At 45.4% G+C, this 17330-nt stretch overlaps 1 protein-coding gene across 6 annotated transcripts in view; it reads left to right on the forward strand.

The window, feature by feature from the left end:
• Positions 1 to 17330, forward strand: part of DCAF6 (DDB1 and CUL4 associated factor 6) — a 158549-nt gene that overhangs the window by 70205 nt on the left and 71014 nt on the right. For all 6 annotated transcript variants that reach the window (XM_039521495.1, XM_039521505.1, XM_039521510.1 and 3 more), the window contains exons 8-10: positions 8354 to 8447; positions 15012 to 15131; positions 15368 to 15613. In XM_039521495.1, the coding sequence (XP_039377429.1) occupies positions 8354 to 8447; positions 15012 to 15131; positions 15368 to 15613 (460 nt within the window). The remainder of the gene's footprint in view (positions 1 to 8353; positions 8448 to 15011; positions 15132 to 15367; positions 15614 to 17330) is intronic.

Here is a 17330-nt window from a genome sequence, read left to right on the forward strand (position 1 = left end):
CCTTGCCCATTTATTCTTGGTGGCTTTGAGACTGCCAACTAGAGTGTCAAACAGTCCCAGCCATAGTGGTGTCTTTTTTTGATGTGGGACTAGACTGAGACCACCAACTCATTTAACTTAGACTGACAAATAGCAGTTATATGTCATTTTTCAGTCTTCTAACCTTAGCTGGATTTGAACAGGTGTGACTGAGATAGGCGAAAGTAGCAGCAGTTTATCTGAAGCTGTTGCTTTGCCTTCTGTGCAATTGAGCACTTGCCTTGGTGATGTAAATGAAAAAAGAGAGAGTTCCCCTCCACCTCTGGCCTTTCCTAGTCATTAGGTTGCCACTGATCAGAATGTTCCTTATCCCGCTTCTCCTTTTCATTACTACTTATGGGTTCCATGGCAGCATTCTCATCTGTTTCCACATGAATGCATCAGAAGAATCTTTGTTTGTCAGCAGCGGCACCATTTTCTCTGACCATATACACCTCAGGCATTTCTTCATTGTGTAAAATGTGTATTAAGGGAGTATTACCTAACCAAGGGTGATTGAGAGGGAAAGGAGTTGTAGGACACCTTAACATCCCCGGTGACTCCCCAATTCCGTATGCATGCTACAAAGTATGTATCTTCACTGCAAAGTTACTTGAGTGATCAGGACCTACGTTAGCCTAACGCAAGGTGAGCAGCCACACTATAAACCAAAGTCAAGTTACAGTGTCCTCATTGGTACTGAATTCACCTATGTGAAGTGCTAGGCCTTCTTGGGGCATATCCCATGGTTCTTTGTGCTGCAGTAAGCTGAGCCACTCTGTGGTTGTGGGCAAACTTCTGTCCTGGGCATAAGAGGAATTGTGGGAAGGTTCTTTGGAGGACTATCAGAACTTGAGTTGCTTAATCTGCATCCTCCTGGATAGTGAAGGGTTAGCTGCCCAAATGAAAACCTCTCTTGGGTGTTAGTCTGTGTCTCAGAATGTGCCAAGTAGGCCTGACTGAGAGTACCATAGAACTTGGGTCAAAAGTGTGTGTGTGTGTGTGTGTGTGTGTATAGAGCCAGGGCAATGGCAACACCTGAATAAGAGCCCAGGTTAACTCTTTGGTGACGTTATCCAAAGAGGCTGCTGAAGGTGGCTCCTCAAAAACCCTCCCACCTTCTTCCCTTGCTCCCACTGTGGCTCATGATGTATCTGACTGCTGGAACAGATCACAATTCAAGGCTACAGGCTCAGGCAGCAGCCATATCACCTCAAGTTTCTTCTCTTTGCTCTCATGGTACTTGCCTCAGCCTTGTATGGTCCTATACCTCCAGAAACATGTAGCCTGCTGGAGAATGGGGAAGGTGATTAGAGCTACCAAAGAGAATGGGGAATGAAGTGGGTGAGGAGAAATCAGCAAAAATATGTAAAAGAACAGAAAACAATAGGAAAGAAATAAAAGATGAAAAGGAGAAAGAACAAAAAAGTTACATGACAGAAGAAAGGAGAGGCTGCAGGGAGTGAAGGGATTCAGGTTGGTGGTGGGTGACTTCGCTGCCAAGTCACTGGGGAGTGGGAGGTTGCAACAAAGGTTTGGAACAACTGTACTACTAAGAGGGACCTGTATATTAAGCAATTTCAAAGGTGTGGAATTGGCTCTGGAAGTCCCCTGTTACTGCAGAATTTTGCTCCAGAATCTAATTTTTCATTTAAAAAGAAATATGTTATGGTTGTGAGAATAGCCGTGAAAACATAAATGCAGTGCAGTGTTATCTTCTTGAGTCTGCAGACTGTCTGAAACAATAGCTATGAATTACAAATTCCCCCTTTACCTCAGTGGCTTTTTAATTCAAAACTAAAGACAACTTAAATGTCAGTATTATTTCACTGCTGATTTGTCTAGGCAGAAATACCTAGCAAATATGCTTATTGCATAGTCCAAAACTTCCTTTCTAGGTGGTCTGAGCCCTAGCTACCAAAACCTTTACTTCCTCTTCCTGCCCCTGACATTATCTAAGGCAGTGGTTTTTAAACTTTTTTTTTCTGGTGATCCAGTTTGAAGAAAATTGTTGATGCCCATGACCCAACGGAACTGGGGATGAGGGATTTGGGTGTGGGAGGGGCTCAGGGCTGGGGCAGAGGGTTGGGGGCCGAGGTGAGGGCTGCAGGGTGGGGCCAGGCGTGAGGGGTTCAGGGTATTGGAGGGGGATGGGGCAGGAGGGGGCAGGGCTTTGGGCTGGGGGTGCAGGCTTTGGGGTGGGATCGGGATGAGGGGTTTGAGGTGCAGGAGGGGCTGTGGGTTGGTGGGGGTCAGGGCAGGGGGGTGGGGCATGGGAGGGGGTCAGGGCTCTGGGGTGGGGCCAGGAATGAGGGGTTTGGGGTGCAGGAGAGAGCTCTGGGTTTGGGGGGTGGGCTCAGGGCTGGGAACCAGCCAATCGGAGTGCAGAGCCAGTGCTTGGGGCAGGTACAGTGCATGGAGCCCCGTGGCCCCCCCCACCTAGGAGCTGGACCTGCTGCTGGCTGCTTCCATGGCGCAGCACGGTGTTGGAATAGGTAGGGACTAGCCTGCCTTAGCTGGGCAGCACTGCCGACAGGACTTTTAATGGTTTGGTCACAGCTGCCGTGAGCTAGCACCTTACATTCTGTGAGACAGTACTGGGTCGCGACCCACAGCTTGAAAACCACTGATCTAAGGTATAGTTATGTGTCATCAATGCAAAAATCTGCATCATACAGAAAATAAAAATGCATGGTAAAATCAATTGGATTTAATATCAGCACAAGTTACTATGCTGACTGTATTTATTTTTATATTTAATTCAGAACCACCATTTAAATTACAACTCTGGCTACTGTAGAATTGGTAGGGATATTGCTGAGTCCAGGGACTTTGCTGCAGAATCTAGGCCCAACTTATTTTGGAATAAACAGAGCCTCGGTTAATGCACTAAAGTTAATACTGTGTAGAATAAACTGTGTGCAAGGGGTAGGGTTGTGGCTGTTTTGGGAGTCATAGCTTGAAATTTTAATATTTTTGTGTGACTAAAATTAGCCTTAACCTTGTCTTAATATAGCACTATGCTTAATTATATTTGATTTGTGTGTATTGCTATTTGTGATTGGAAACTACAAGAATTGTGCAACTTGATGACTACACTTTTTATTTCACCTATATACTCAATATTTTCCTGTTCTTCTTTGAGTGCTTGCTCATATCGATTCCATTCTAGATGTGTGCATGCCCACGTGCACAGTCGTTGGAGTTTTTTGCCTTAGTGGTATCCGTAGGGTTGGCTGTAGTGCCCCCTTGAATGCCACACTTATGCGCTGGTATATTAGGCGCTGCCAGCCCTACGCCCTCTCAGTTCCTTCTTACTGCCCATGACGGTTGGTCCAAGCACCTCATCTTGCACTGCAAAAGCGTTAGCAGTTCTTTACAACCCGTTGTCTGTCTGTCTTTGTTTATAGTTTGTAGGTACTTAGTTAGCCATTAAGTTAAGTGTTAGGTAGTTGGAGTCCCGGCTGGGACTTTGCCCTGGAGAGGGGCAGGCCCTGTTCCCCCAGCTTCTAACCAAGCTCATCATGCAACAGGCCGATACCTATTAATGACCCCCCATAACAGCTGTTTGAAGTGCTTCAGGGAGTCCCATAGAAAGGACCAATGCAGAATCTGTAATGGAAAAAAAACAAAAAAAACCACACCAACCCCCCCACCCCCCGCTTTTGCCCTAGAACCCAAAAGGGGCGGGATATCCGCTTGAGGGCCCTTCTGGCTTCGGGGGCAGGGGTGGACGCTGGCTTCGGGCCCACGCTGCTCCCAGCTTCAGCGCTGGGGCTCTTGGCACCGGGTTTCAGCTGTGGCCCCCCCTGAAAGGGCTCATGGACCCCAGGGGGCTGTGGACCCCCAGTTGAGAACTGCTGGCCTCAGTGGTCTCGCAGACATCGGGCCCTACCGTGGCAGGATCACTCGCTACCACAGCACCAGTACTCCCCAGTACTGCTCATCGGGCCGGCACTGATCCTCACCCTCGTCTCACTCACTATTGATGAGGGTCAGTCGGCAGACTCGGGCATCGACGGCTCTGCCCTGATCACTGGAAGGGCAGTGGTCCAAGTTGGACAAGGAGTTCAGCCCCTCGCTGACGAAGGGTGATTTGCCTCTGACCTGCGAGACCACTTTGGTATCCGCAGCAGTGGCATGGCAGCAGGGATAGTGGCCCATGGGGTGTGCCCGTAATGCCGGTCCCGTATTCCCACCATTCCTCCCTGGCCACCTTGGACAAACTGCCTCTGCCACTGCCGGCACCGGAGTCGGAACATGGTACTGAATCCGATGCGGGGGCAGCGCAGCAGGCTTCAGTGCATAAGAAACTATTCCCAGAGAGGAAAGGGGAATCCGCCCGCCTCCGGTTTTCATTGTCTCTGGACAAAGTGATGGTGAGTCCCTCACAAATGGGCAGTACCTCCGACGACTTCAAGGAGCACCAGGCCTTCCTGAAAAGGGTGGGTACCAATTTGAACTTGAAAATTAAGTTTGTGGAGGAGTCCGATCTCTTTAATGTTATATCCTCCTCCACCCCAACCCAGGTCGCGCTGCCCATCCACCCGGGGTCCTTAAGAATGCCAAATAGCTGTGGAAGACTCCCTCTTCCATTCCGCCTACTTCTAAGAAGGCAGAGAAGTAGTACTACATCCCTGCAAATGAGTTTGAATATCTGTGTGCACACCCTCTAGCGGCGTCACTGGTCGTGTCTGCTATTAATGAAAAGGACAGGGAGGGCCAAGTCAGTGGCACGCCAAAAAACAAAGACACCAAGAGACTGGACTTGTTTGGCAGGAAAATTTATTCAACAGATAGCCTGCAATTTCAGGTGTCTAACCACCAGACCCTGTTAGGCAGGTACAATTTTAATCTGTGGGACTCCCTTAGCAAATTCAAGGAGGCATTCCCACAAGACCGAGCCCAGGAGTTTGCTGCTTTAGTGGAAGAAGGCACAGCGGTGGCTAGAGGGGCCTTCCATGTGGCGGGGGACACTACAGACTTGGCAGCCAGAGTGGTCGCCTCTATGGTAGTCATGAGGTGCAGCTCCTGGTTGAAGTCCTCCAGGTTATCCCAGGAGATGCAGGCCACCATTCAGGGCCTCCTGTTTGAGGGGGCAGGGCTCTTCTCCGAGCTCACGGATGCAAGTCTCCCTGGCCTTAAAGACTCGTGTGCCACCCTCTGCTCCTTTGGCCTTCACACCCCTCAGCAGGCCAGAAAGCCATTCCGTTCTTTGCCTCCCCAGTCTAGGTCCTAGGAATTCCCTGGCTGAACACCTACAGGAGAAAGGATAGAGACAAGAGGTCTAAGCAGCGACACCTGTTGTCTTCCCGTTTGTCTGTTCAGTGTGGCCCTTCCAGGAACCAAGGAGGCCAGAAGCAGGTATTTTGAGGGTGTGCTTGAGGACGGTGCCCCAGTCACATCCCAGGATCCACCCTCCTACTCTTTCCTCAACCACCTGCACCCCTTCCATTCGGCCTGATCATGGCTGACCTTGGACCATTGGATGCTTAACGTAATATCTTCAGGTTACAGCCTGCACCCTCAGGCCCGTGCAGGTGTGGCTGGCATTGGTCTACATCCCCAACAGATATAGCGTGGACCAGCAGTCAAGGTCCTGGACCACATCCTGTCTTCATTCTGATGGTGGCAGAATCCTCCATCGGCGTTGGAGGGGGTTCCCTTTGAGGCTCCAATGACCCTCGTCTCCGATGCCTCAGACCTGAGGTGGGGAGCCCACCTGGGTGATCTCAGCATGCAAGGTCATTTGACTGAGTCACGATCACTCCCTACACATCGTCACGGAGTTCAGAGCGCTTTGCCTGGCCTGCCAAGCCTTCCTACCTCACATAAGAAGCAGGATGGTCCAGGTCCTTACGGACAATACAGTGGCTATGTACTGTATCAACAAGCAAGGTTGTCTGCCCTTTGCCAAGAAACCCTCAGGCTCTGGGACTTCTGTGAACAACATGACATCCATCTCATAGCCGAACACCTCCCTGGGTCCAGGAACGCCTAGGCAGATCGACTCAGCAGGACCGTCTCGTCTCATTATGAGCGGTTCCTCCAGGGGTGAAAGTAACTTACAGGACTTACCGGTACTGCCGGAGTCCTGAGGGGGCGTGGCCTCAACCGGAAATGGCGTGGCCTCAACCGGAAAGAGGAGTGGCCTCTCAAGATTTAAAGGCCCTGGGGCACTGGCTGTGGCTGGGAGCCCCAGGGCCTTTAAATCAACCCGGGGCTCCCAGCTGCAAATTAAAGGGCCCAGGGCTCCAGGTGCCGTGGAGCCCCAAGCCCTTTAAATTCCCCCTGCAGCTCCGGCAGCTGGGCTCAGGCGTGGATTTAAAGGGCCTGGAGCTCCTGCCGCTGCGGGGAGCCCCGAGCCCTTTAAATCGCAGTCCCAGCCCGGCTGTCGGAGCTGCGGGGGGAATTTAAAGGGCTCTGGGCTCCCCACCGAGGAGCCCAGAGCCCTTTAAATCCCGGCCGCGGAAGCCGGCGCGGTCCGTACCGGCTTACTTTCACCTCTAGGTCCCTCCATCTGGAAGTGGTCAGCATCACCTTCCAAAGGTGGGGGACTCCCTGGGACCTGTTCACGTCCAGGCAGAGCAGGAAATACCATGTTTTCTGCTGTATTCAGGGGATCAACAGAGGCTCCCTGTTGGATGCTTTTCTGCTCCTGTGGTCGGGGGCTCTGTTGTACACCTTCCCCCTCAGTGCTGTAAATTCACAGAATCCTCATGAAGATCAAGCTGGACCGGGCGAAGGTGATCCTCAGAGTGCCAGCTTGGACATGCCAGCACTTGTTTGGCATGCTGCTGGACCTCTTGTGACTGCTCTGTTAGAGCTACCGCTCAGGCTGGACCTGCCAAAACCACGGCAGTCTTCTACAGCCAAACCTGGCGGTGCTGCACCTGATGGCTTGTCTGCTGCATTGTTAAATGCAGAGGAGCAGGAGTGTGCTTGTCCGGTGTCCAACAGGTCCATCCATCAGAGCTACCTACCTGGCCGAATGGAAACGGTTTGCCTATTGGACGTCGGATAAAGGCATTCGGCCCAAGCAGGCCTTGCTACAGTTAATCCTGGACTACCTTCTGGATCTCAAGTTCCAAGGCCTGTCCCTTTCATCTAACAAGGTCCCCTTGGCCACTAACTCGGTTTTCTATCCGCCTCTCAAGGGCAGGCTGGTTTTCGCCCAGGACATGACTGCCAGATTCCTTAAGGGCCTCAAGTGCCTATACCCACATGTCAGGGACCCTGTCCCTCTGTGGGACCTGAATCTTGTGCTGTCATGGCTCACGGAACTCCCTCTTCAAGCCTCTGGCTTCCTGTTCTCTCCTTCTTCTTTCCTGGAAGGTTGTGTTCTTGGTTGCAATAACATCTGCCTGCAGGGTCTTTGAGATTAGGGTGCTTACCTCAGAACTGCCCTATACGGTCTTTTACACCCAGCTTTCCTGCCCAAGGAGGGCCTCAGTTTCATATGGGCCAGGACATTTACTTACTTATTTTTTTCCAAAGCTGCATAAGTCAGAGGATGAGCATAGGTTGCATTCCCTAGATGTCAGGAGGGCGCTAACCTTGAAAGGACCAAGCCATTTTGTAAGTCGACGCACTTGTTTGTCACAGTGGCTGACAGGATGAAAGGTCGTCCGGTGTCTGCTCAAAGAATTTTTTCTTGGATCACTGCCTGCATTCGCTGCTGCTAGGATCTGGCAAAGGTGCACCCTCTAGCGATCGTAACTGCCCATTCAACTGGGGCACAAGCCTCTTTGGCAGCTTTCCTAGCTTAAGTGCCTATCCGGGACATCTATAGGGCCACCTGGTCGTCCCATTATGTACCTAGCTGTAGGGCCACCAATGTTCACATCCCATTATGTACTTACCCAGAAGGCCTGGGATGATGCTGGCTTCGCTAGAGCAGTGCTGCAAGACCGTAAACTCCGAGCCCACCTCCAAGAATACTGCTTGAGAGTCACCTAGAATGGAATCGACATGAGCAAGCACTCAAAGAAGAAAAAACGGTTACCTATCTTTTCATAAATGTTGTTCTTCGAGATGTGTTGCTCATGTCCATTCCATTACCCACCCTGCTGTCCCTCTGTCGGAGATGCCAGCAAGAAGGAACTGAGAGGATGTAGGGCCAGCGGCACCTAATAGACCAGCGCATGAGCATGGCCATAGCCGACCTTACAGATACTGCTAAGACAGAAATCTCCAACTGTACACATGGATGCGCACACACCTAGAATGAATTGGACATGAGCAACACATCTCGAAGAATAACAGTTAGGAAAGGTAGGTAACCCGGTTTTTTAAAATATATATATAATACCATTGCTTATCTTTATTTTTCTAGTTACGGCAACCTCCTGTTAAACGTTTGAGACTAAGAGGGGATTGGTCAGATACAGGACCAAGAGCAAGGCCTGAGAGTGAACGAGAAAGAGATGGTAATGTGTGGTTATTTTAATTGTTGTTTATATATTTCAGGAATACTAGAAAGTGTTAAAACATAATTATCTGCAGTTTTTAAGGATCATACCAAATTTTAGAATATTTCACTTATAGTTCAACATAAGATGAAAAATGTTGCTGTATTGAATGTAGTAAATTTTAGGCGCTGTCTGCATTAGGGAAATTCTCATCAGTGCAGTTAATAGTGTGAACTAAGACTTACTGAATTAAGGTTACACCAGTGTGAATTTCCTTAATGTAGATGTGGTGTTACTTTTTGCTAAAGCTACAAGAGGAAATACTGTGTAATAATTAAATCTGGACTAGGAATCAAAACAACAGTGTTTCAATCCTGATTCTGCCACTGATTCATTAGTGACAGTCGTCAAGTCATTTAATTTTGATGCCTATGCTTCCAGATCCGTAAAGTAGTATTACGCAGTTGCTGGACCCAGAAGCAGTTAATACAGGCTGCTAATAGGTCCAAAAATTGCTTTGCCAGTAATAAAGTAGGGTCAGCAAACAGTGATCCTATTGCATTTTAAGTTAGAAAAGTTGGGGAAAGTTATTGTCTTTCATTAATGACATCTTCCCCTTTAGTGCATTTTCATCTGCATATCCATAATGATCTCTTCTCTCATCTTCACGCATGTTTGTGTGGTTTTTTTTTGTTTTTTTTATACTCCACACTTCTATAGGCCCCACTCATTTTTTAGCTTTATTTCTTACCACATCACCTCTTGGCTACAGCTCCTACTTGGTTCTTGCTTCTCACCTTCTGTCTGCATCCTCTCCTCTCGGCAGTTACATTTTTTTAAAAAAATTTCTTGTTACTTTTTTCCACTGTTCTTCTCTTTTTGATTACCTGCTTTCTCATATCAGCAATGGTCTGGCTTGAAAAGATTTTGAAAAGTGGCTATGCTAGTTCCCCTTCTTCCTAAAATCCCTGTCCTTTTTTTCTCATCTCCTCCTTTAGGTCTTCTCTTCCACTCACCTCTTCCTACTTCGAAAAACCACTCTTTGCGTCCATCTCTTTTTGCCTAAAACCTTTCCCTTCACCCTGTAGTCTCTCTGTCCCTCTAGCTTCTCACATAAACAGTCACTTCTCATCTCCAGATGATCGGAGGTTTGAGAGGGATACTGAAAACACTCTCTCGTTCATCCTACTTCCCTCCTCTGCAGCAAGTGTTTTTAGAACCAAGCAAAACTGACAAACATTAGAAAAAGAGAAGCAACAAAGAAAAATGAAAAACTCCAGCTGTGGCTTGTGGTGTGATTCTGACATTCCTCTCCTCTTCCTCGGGGCCATTTGTCTAGGCAGCTCTCACAGGTATTCAGAGCAATGGCAAGTCCACTTATCTTTTTGCTGCCTCAGATGTCCATTCTTTTTTCAGCAACAAAAATCTTTCAAACATTTCTAAACAATTGCAGAGTTGTTTTATTTTACAAGAATTACAGGAGTAATAGCTTAAAGTACAGCCTTTCCTTTTTTGTGTGCTGTAGACACCTAGGCACATGTTCCAAATCCATGGCTAAAAAGTCTTTAGGCACATGAGCCTAGCAACTTTGTCAACAAGAAGTTTAGGAAAAAAGTGTCGGGAAATGGGGGGTGGGGGGGAAATCAAGAAACCAAGAAAATAATGGAAGTAAATTCTGTGAAGCTTTGTGATAAAAAGATATGCTTTAAAATTGTCCAAAAGTTTAAGTATCTTAAAATACATCACAAGCTTTGCTGCTTTTTGCCCCATCAAAAGACTATTCAGGGTCACAGGAAGACACTTGTATGTACCTCAACACACAAACCTTTGAAAATTAGGAAAACTCATGTTTTTGCAGAAAATACTTTTTTCCCTTGTAGGTCTATTTTTGTTTGTTTGTTTGTTTGCACTCACTGTGAATTTAATTGCTGGATATCCTTTTTTTAAATCACACTGTCTCTACACACCCACACACCCACCCAGCCCATTATCCAGGGTTTTCAGAACCCAAAGCAGTGGTAACTTTCCTGTTTTTCTCCAGGTGGTGTCAGGAATAAATCAATGGGGACGCAGTTCCTCCATCTGATATGATTAGGGTCCTAGTTCCTCCATCTGATATGATTAGGGCCCTACCAAATTCATGGTCCATTTGGGCCAATTTCACTGTCATAGGATTTTAAAAATAGTAAATTTCATGATTTCAGCTATTTAAATCTGAAATTTCACTGTGTTGTAATTGTAGGGGTCCTGACCCAAAAAAGAGTTGTGGTGGTGCGGGGAGGGGTTGCAAGGTTATTGTAAGGAGGGCTACCCTTAATTCTGCGCTGCTGCTGGTGACAGTGCTGTTTTCAGACCTGGGCAGCTGGAGAGTGGCGGGTGCTGGCCAGGAGCCCAGCTGTGAAGGCAGAGCCGCCACCAGCAGCAGGACAGAAGTAAGGATGGCATGTGTCGAAGAAAAACTCAGTTCTCGCTTTTTGTTTGGGTGCAGCAAAATCAAATTCTTTATTATTTCTCCAGTAATTACTAACTCATGCTAACTAACATTCATTAAGATCTCTTCAAAACCTTGTTAATTATTTACTGGCTTCCACACATGGTATGGTATTGATACCCTTACTTCTGCGTTCCTAGCTGCAGAACTGGGCCATCAGCAGCCACCACTCTCTGGCCACCCAGCTCTGAAGGCAGCAGTGCAGAATTAAGGGTGTCATGGTATAGTATTGACACCCTTACTTCTGCACTGCTGCTGGTGGGGTGCCGCCTTCAGGGCTGGGCACCCATCCAACAGCTGCCACTCCCCAGTCGCCTAGCTCTGAAGGCAGCGCAGAAGTAAGGGTGGCAATACCACGACCCCACTAAAATAACCTTGTGACCCCCTCCCCGCAACTCCCTTTTGGGCAGGACCCCCAATTTGAGAAATGTTGGTCTTCCCCATAAAATCTGTATAGTATAGGGTAAAGGCACACAAAAGACCAGTTTTTACGGGTTGGGAGACCAGATTTCACGGTCCATGACTCATTTTTCATGGCTGTGAATTTGGTAGGGCCCTAGATATAATTGATACAAACTACTTTTTAATTAGATTTTAAGCACGCGCGCCAAAGGCACACGCATGCTGTCACAGTAGGTTTCAGAGCATCTTAAACCTTTATATTTACCTAAGTTAAGATGGCTTCAAGGGATCAACAACTTGGCTTCCAGATGGCAGCTTTTATCCAGCTGATGGGGAATTTTAGATGTCAGATCCTTGCCCAAAGAAAACTTCCTCGGACTGCTCCCAAGCACACTTTCTAACTAAACTTTTTATACATTTTCTCCAAACAAAGCACATACAGTAGAACCACAGAATTACGAACTGACTGGTCAATCACTCACCTCATTTGGAACCGGAAGTATGCTGTCAGGCAGCAGAGACCCCAAAAAAAGCAAATACTGTACAGTACAGTACTGTGTTAAATGTAAACTACTAAAAAATAAAGGGAAAGTTTAAAAAAAAAAAGTTTTGACAAGGTAAGGAAACTGTTTCTGTGCTTGTTTCATTTAAATTAAGATGGTTCAAAGCAGCATTTTTCTTATGCATAGTAAAGTTTCAAAGCTATATTAAGTCAATGTTCAGTTGCAAACTCAAAAGAATAACTATAATGTTTTGTTCAGAGTTATGAATAACCTCCATTCCTAAGGCTTTTGTAACTCTGAGAATCTTCTGTAACTCATAATAGCCCCTAATAGGCTAACAATTTTCCTAGCAATAGCCAATGACAATTCATTATTCTCATTATCAACAAAGCATTTCTAATCATAACAAGAATAAAACTTACATCAGAGGGGCCTAAAACCAAGGCCATCTGTCAACACATTCCTTTTATTTTCATGAAACCTTAACCTCTGTCCCAGCCTCCCATTCTGATTAGCAGAGCTGCAAACATGCAGATGTGTGACCTTGCCTCTCAGGGCCTAAGATTTTCCTTGCTATGTGATGTTTGGGTTTCAGTTGGCAGTGGCTGAACATACAAAATGGCTGACTGCAGTACTGCCAAATTCTGGGATACATGCAGGTATATCAAATTTGGGGACTACAACTCCACCCACCTCATTTTTCCGGTCACCGGGGTTGTCTGAATATTTCTTCCCTTGTTACTCCATAGGTTTCCTTTCTTCTCTCCATTTCACTCGGCCCCCTATATGAGCTATGGCTAGTTCAAAGATGCTACTTTCACTAAGGCTGCAGCTTCAGCACCTTGACTCTCATCTGATACAGCTAAATAGTGGCTGATGTGCTGGGGACAGCAGCTACATTGTATTAGTTAGGAAAGTGAGTGAGACTTCTGTTGTGCTAAATTATCTGTTTATTACCTCATCCTTCCACCTTATATCCATTGCCTTTCTTATCTACCCTCCTCCTCTAACCCCTCCAGTTGTTCTGGTGGACTCCATCCCATCTCCTGATTTTCCTTGTGCTCATGCCCTACCTTTTCTCCTTAACTTCTTGCTCTCTTCTGGCTTTTCCCCCTCACAATACAAAAATGCTTTAATCTCTCCCATTTTACAAAACGAAACCTTGAGCCCACTTGCCACTCCAACTGTCACCCGATCTCCTTTAATCTCTAAGCTCATTGAACGCGCTGTTTACAATTGCTGTCTGGAGTTCCTCTTCAATCCAACCTCTGTCCCTTGCATTCCACTGAAACCACTCTTGTCAAAGAAAATGACTCCTTCATAGCTACAGTTCAGAACCAGTTCTCCATCCTTACCCTCCTTGACTTGTCAGCCACTTTTGACACAGCTGACCATGCTCCTCTTGGAATCATGTCTGTCTTAGGTTCTGTGACACTGTCCTCTCCTGGTTCTCCTCCTGCCTCTATAATCACTCCTTCATTGTGTCTTTTGGACAGTCCTCCTCATCTTCCTTTGATCTTTTTTCAGGGCTTCCACAGGGCTCTGTCATTGGTTCCCTTCTCTTCTCCCTCTACCCCTTATCTCTGGGTAATTTCATCTGCAAACACAAATTGAACTACTATCTCTATGTTGACAACAAAGATCTACCTCTCTTCTGCAGACCTGTCTCCTGTCCAAACTAAAATCTTGGCCTGTGTTCCTGACTTATTCTTGTGAATGTCTAGCTACAAGCTCAGTCTGTAGAAGAGCTCTTAATCTCCCTCTTCTGCCCAAGCCCCTTTCTCAAACACTGTGGACAACATCACCATGCTGGTCACTCAGGCCCATAACTTGAGTATTATCTTTAACTCGGACCTCTCTCTGGGTCCTTACATCCAGATTATATCTAAATTTTGCTGTTTATTTCTGTATAACATATCTAAAATTACAGCCTTTTTGTCCATCGACACAGCTAAAACTCTCATGCAAGCTCTCGTTGCGCATCTTGGTTACTGCAACGACCTTTTCTCTAGCTGTGACAAATGCAGTTTTGCCCCACTCATATCCATCCAGAATGCTGCTGCAAAGATCATTTTCCTAGTCTGTCACTTTGACCACGTCACCCCTCTCTTTGAATCCTTTCACTGCTCCCCCTTCTCTGTCACATCAAACACAAGCTACTTGTCTTCATTTTCAAGGGCCATCACAGTCAATCGCCATCCTACCTGTCATCTCTTTTGCTATCAAGCTGTCAATATTCACCTCAGATTTGCTGATGATGCCAGCTTCCACTTGCCACTTGTAAAATTTTCAAACAACCTCATGCTTTCTCCCATGCTGCTTGCCACAGTTGAAAGGCACTCCCTTTAAACTTTTGCAAAGCACCTCATTAACCACATTCAAATCCTTCCTCAAAACTCTCCTTTGTCATGGTTCATACAAAATTTTTTACAAGGGTTGAATTGCAAGTTTGCTGAAAACTGCCTATCATGCTGACCAATATGTTGTCTCATTGTTTCCCTGTAATCCCCCGCTTATCTATCCATCTGTTATATTTTGTCTTATGCTTAGTCTCCACCCCAAAGGGTTAACAGTCTGTGTCTTTGTTCTGTGTGTTTGGCAGCTAGTACAATGGGGTTCTGGTGCATGACTAGGGCTTCTAGGCAATATTGTAATACAAATAATATGTTTAACTGTGGTCTGGAATACAGCATCTACTAACCTAGATACATGTCAGTTGTGCAACAAGTGAAATTGGTGGAAATTTGAATTCCCTCCTGCCACTTACATTAGATAGTGGAATAATCAGTAAATCACTTTTCCTGCTTTGAAGGTATTATCTAGTAAAAATGTCCTGTTTAATAATAAATAAAATCGTAATAATTGTGAGAATCTGAAACAGCTGACCTCTCAACTTTTCTAACAAGTGTTCATACTGAATACAGTGGAACTCAGTTACAGAAAGTCAGATATAGGGAAACTCCAATTTAATTGCGAAGCAGAATGAAAGTTGAGGGTTTTTTAGTTTGCCATGTTCAAATTGCTATATGAGTTAGAATAACTTAGTGTTACTCTGAAAAAGTGATTTCACTCTGAGAATACCAATCTGTATAACTTCAGTACTATCTTTTTATGTGGAAAAAGAAAAAGGTCTCTTGAATTCTTTATAAAATTGCAGATAAAATTTCAATAACTTTATTTTTACAGGGGAGCAAAGTCCTAATGTCTCACTAATGCAGCGGATGTCAGACATGCTATCAAGATGGTTTGAAGAAGCTAGTGAAGTTGCACAGAGCAACCGAGGACGAGGAAGATCTCGGTCTAGAGGTGATAACTTATTTTAGTAAGGATAAACCGAATTGTTGATAGTACAAGGATTTTTTTTTTTTTACATGAAAGAGGGAGGTTGGATGTACAAGATCTTTTGGATTGGAAGCTTTCTGGGGCACAAACTGTAGTTTTAGTATATTTACAGTACAGAACATTTTATGTTTGCAAAATATTAAATGGTCATACAAAAGGGTCTTTCTCTAAATGTGCATTTGCTTTTTTTTCCCCCAAAGGTGGACCCAGTCGACCAGATGCCTCCATTACTAGCAACATACCACCAAGTGCTGAATCAGAGACTGCAATGGAAGTGGATGGTCCTGAACAGCTTCCATCCTCTTCATCCTCTACAATGTCAGCACAAGCTCCCTCAACATCTTCCTCAATAGAAACCCCCCCTTCCACATCCTTACTATCCTCACCTGACAATGAACAAAGACCATCTTTGGAGGCCTCTACTCATCCTACACTCCATCAGTCTGGTGAGGAGAAATCCATCCAATATGCCATGGTTTATCAAATTACTTAAATAACAAACTACAATTTTATTTTTGATGCATTTTTGGTAGTTGATTTATAGTCTTGTTGAGGTCACGCATGTCATGAGTGTAGATTAGATATTTCTATTGTTACCGGATACTCTCAAGTGTGGCTATAAAGAAATATACTTTCCCAAAGAGAGACTCTCAAGGAAAATTACTAATCTTGTTTTTAAAAATTAATTATACTTTTTTTGGGGGGAAAAACTCTATATTTTGTATTGTTTAACTGTTTTCTTCATGACATATAAGTAGATAACCTTCCCCTCCTGCTGAGATTTGGCTGCAGTAGCTCCAACACAATGAATAGCAAAATCTGTCATCTTTTGCTCATCAATGGAAATCTGGAATGTTATATCTGTTTCAGCCAGTATATACACCCAGGACCTATAGAAGCCATGCTAGAATCAACTAGGGCAGTGTTGCTTTGCCTGTTGAAAGTATCTGGATGGACAGGGCTCACCTTGTAAAGTATTCTGTTCCATTTAATAATCTAAGTTCTATTTTCACTTCTAATATTGTAACTGAAGTAGCGGCATTGTCTTAAGTGGAGATTTACATTTACATTGGCGTAAATGAAAGGAGAATTTAGCCTAGTAGTTAATATCAATGATCTCTTTGTGGGAGAGAGCTACAAGGCTGAGGCACACCCCTCTACACCAATACGCAGAAGAGGCACTGTTTGTCCTGGATCCCTGTGGGTGCATAGTAGCTGGCCAGGAATACCACCTGCAAGAGGTGGTGCCAACTACCACAATTTTCTCACAAATCTCTCAATAACTGGTGTGTTTCCTAGAGCCCCAGCTGCTAGAGTCATGTGTTTACAGGAGAATCTCAGCTTACTTTTTTTTTTTTAACTGAAAGTTTCTAGTCTTTATGGCTATAGAGAAAAGCTTGAAGATGAGACCTGAGTGCACCCAAAAGGTTGAGAAACTAGAAGGCAAATAATCCCTGCCCCCCCCCCCCAATTATTATTAAAAAATCTCATGATTCTTTTTTTAGGCTTGACTTGTGATTTTTGAAAATCTGGGGCAGGCAGTACTATGTAAGGTCCACCCTCTCTCTTCTGATACTTATTGCAGGCAGTGTGTGTTGCTGTCCTTGGAGGAGATGACTGATTCCAACTCTCCCAGGCCCTGAGTGGATGTGCTGGGATGAGGGAGAGATGAGATTTTCCCCATCTCCCAATCTTCTTTGAGAAGCAGCCATAAGAGGAAAGAGAGAGTGCCATTCACTGTGCTATGGCTGCTGCAGTCAGACCCTCTGGGACATTATCAGAAAGGGGCAGGCCAGCACTGCTGCTTAAAAACATGGAAGAAAGAGACATTAAAGATATAAATGGATGTTTATTAAAGGTAATTTAAAAAAAAACCCCAAATATACCAATATACCAATATTAGTCTGGTATCCCAGTTAACTTTCCCTAAAGCGAATAGCAACAATTTTACTCAGTCCAACTGAAGTGTGGTTCATCTCTTCTAATAAATGAGAAAGTCAGGAACCCATTTTACTCAATATCAGGGGCTTTCAGTTACCTATAGCTTTTGCACACAACATATTGATGCTGATACTATGACAACCAAGGTTTATATTCACAAATTGTCAAAAGCTCAAGGGTTCTGCTATACATAAAATGCAGCAGATTTCAGCCACCCTTATG

This window comes from Mauremys reevesii, linkage group 1, assembly GCF_016161935.1.
Source record: "Mauremys reevesii isolate NIE-2019 linkage group 1, ASM1616193v1, whole genome shotgun sequence".
NCBI lineage: Eukaryota > Metazoa > Chordata > Testudines > Geoemydidae > Mauremys > Mauremys reevesii.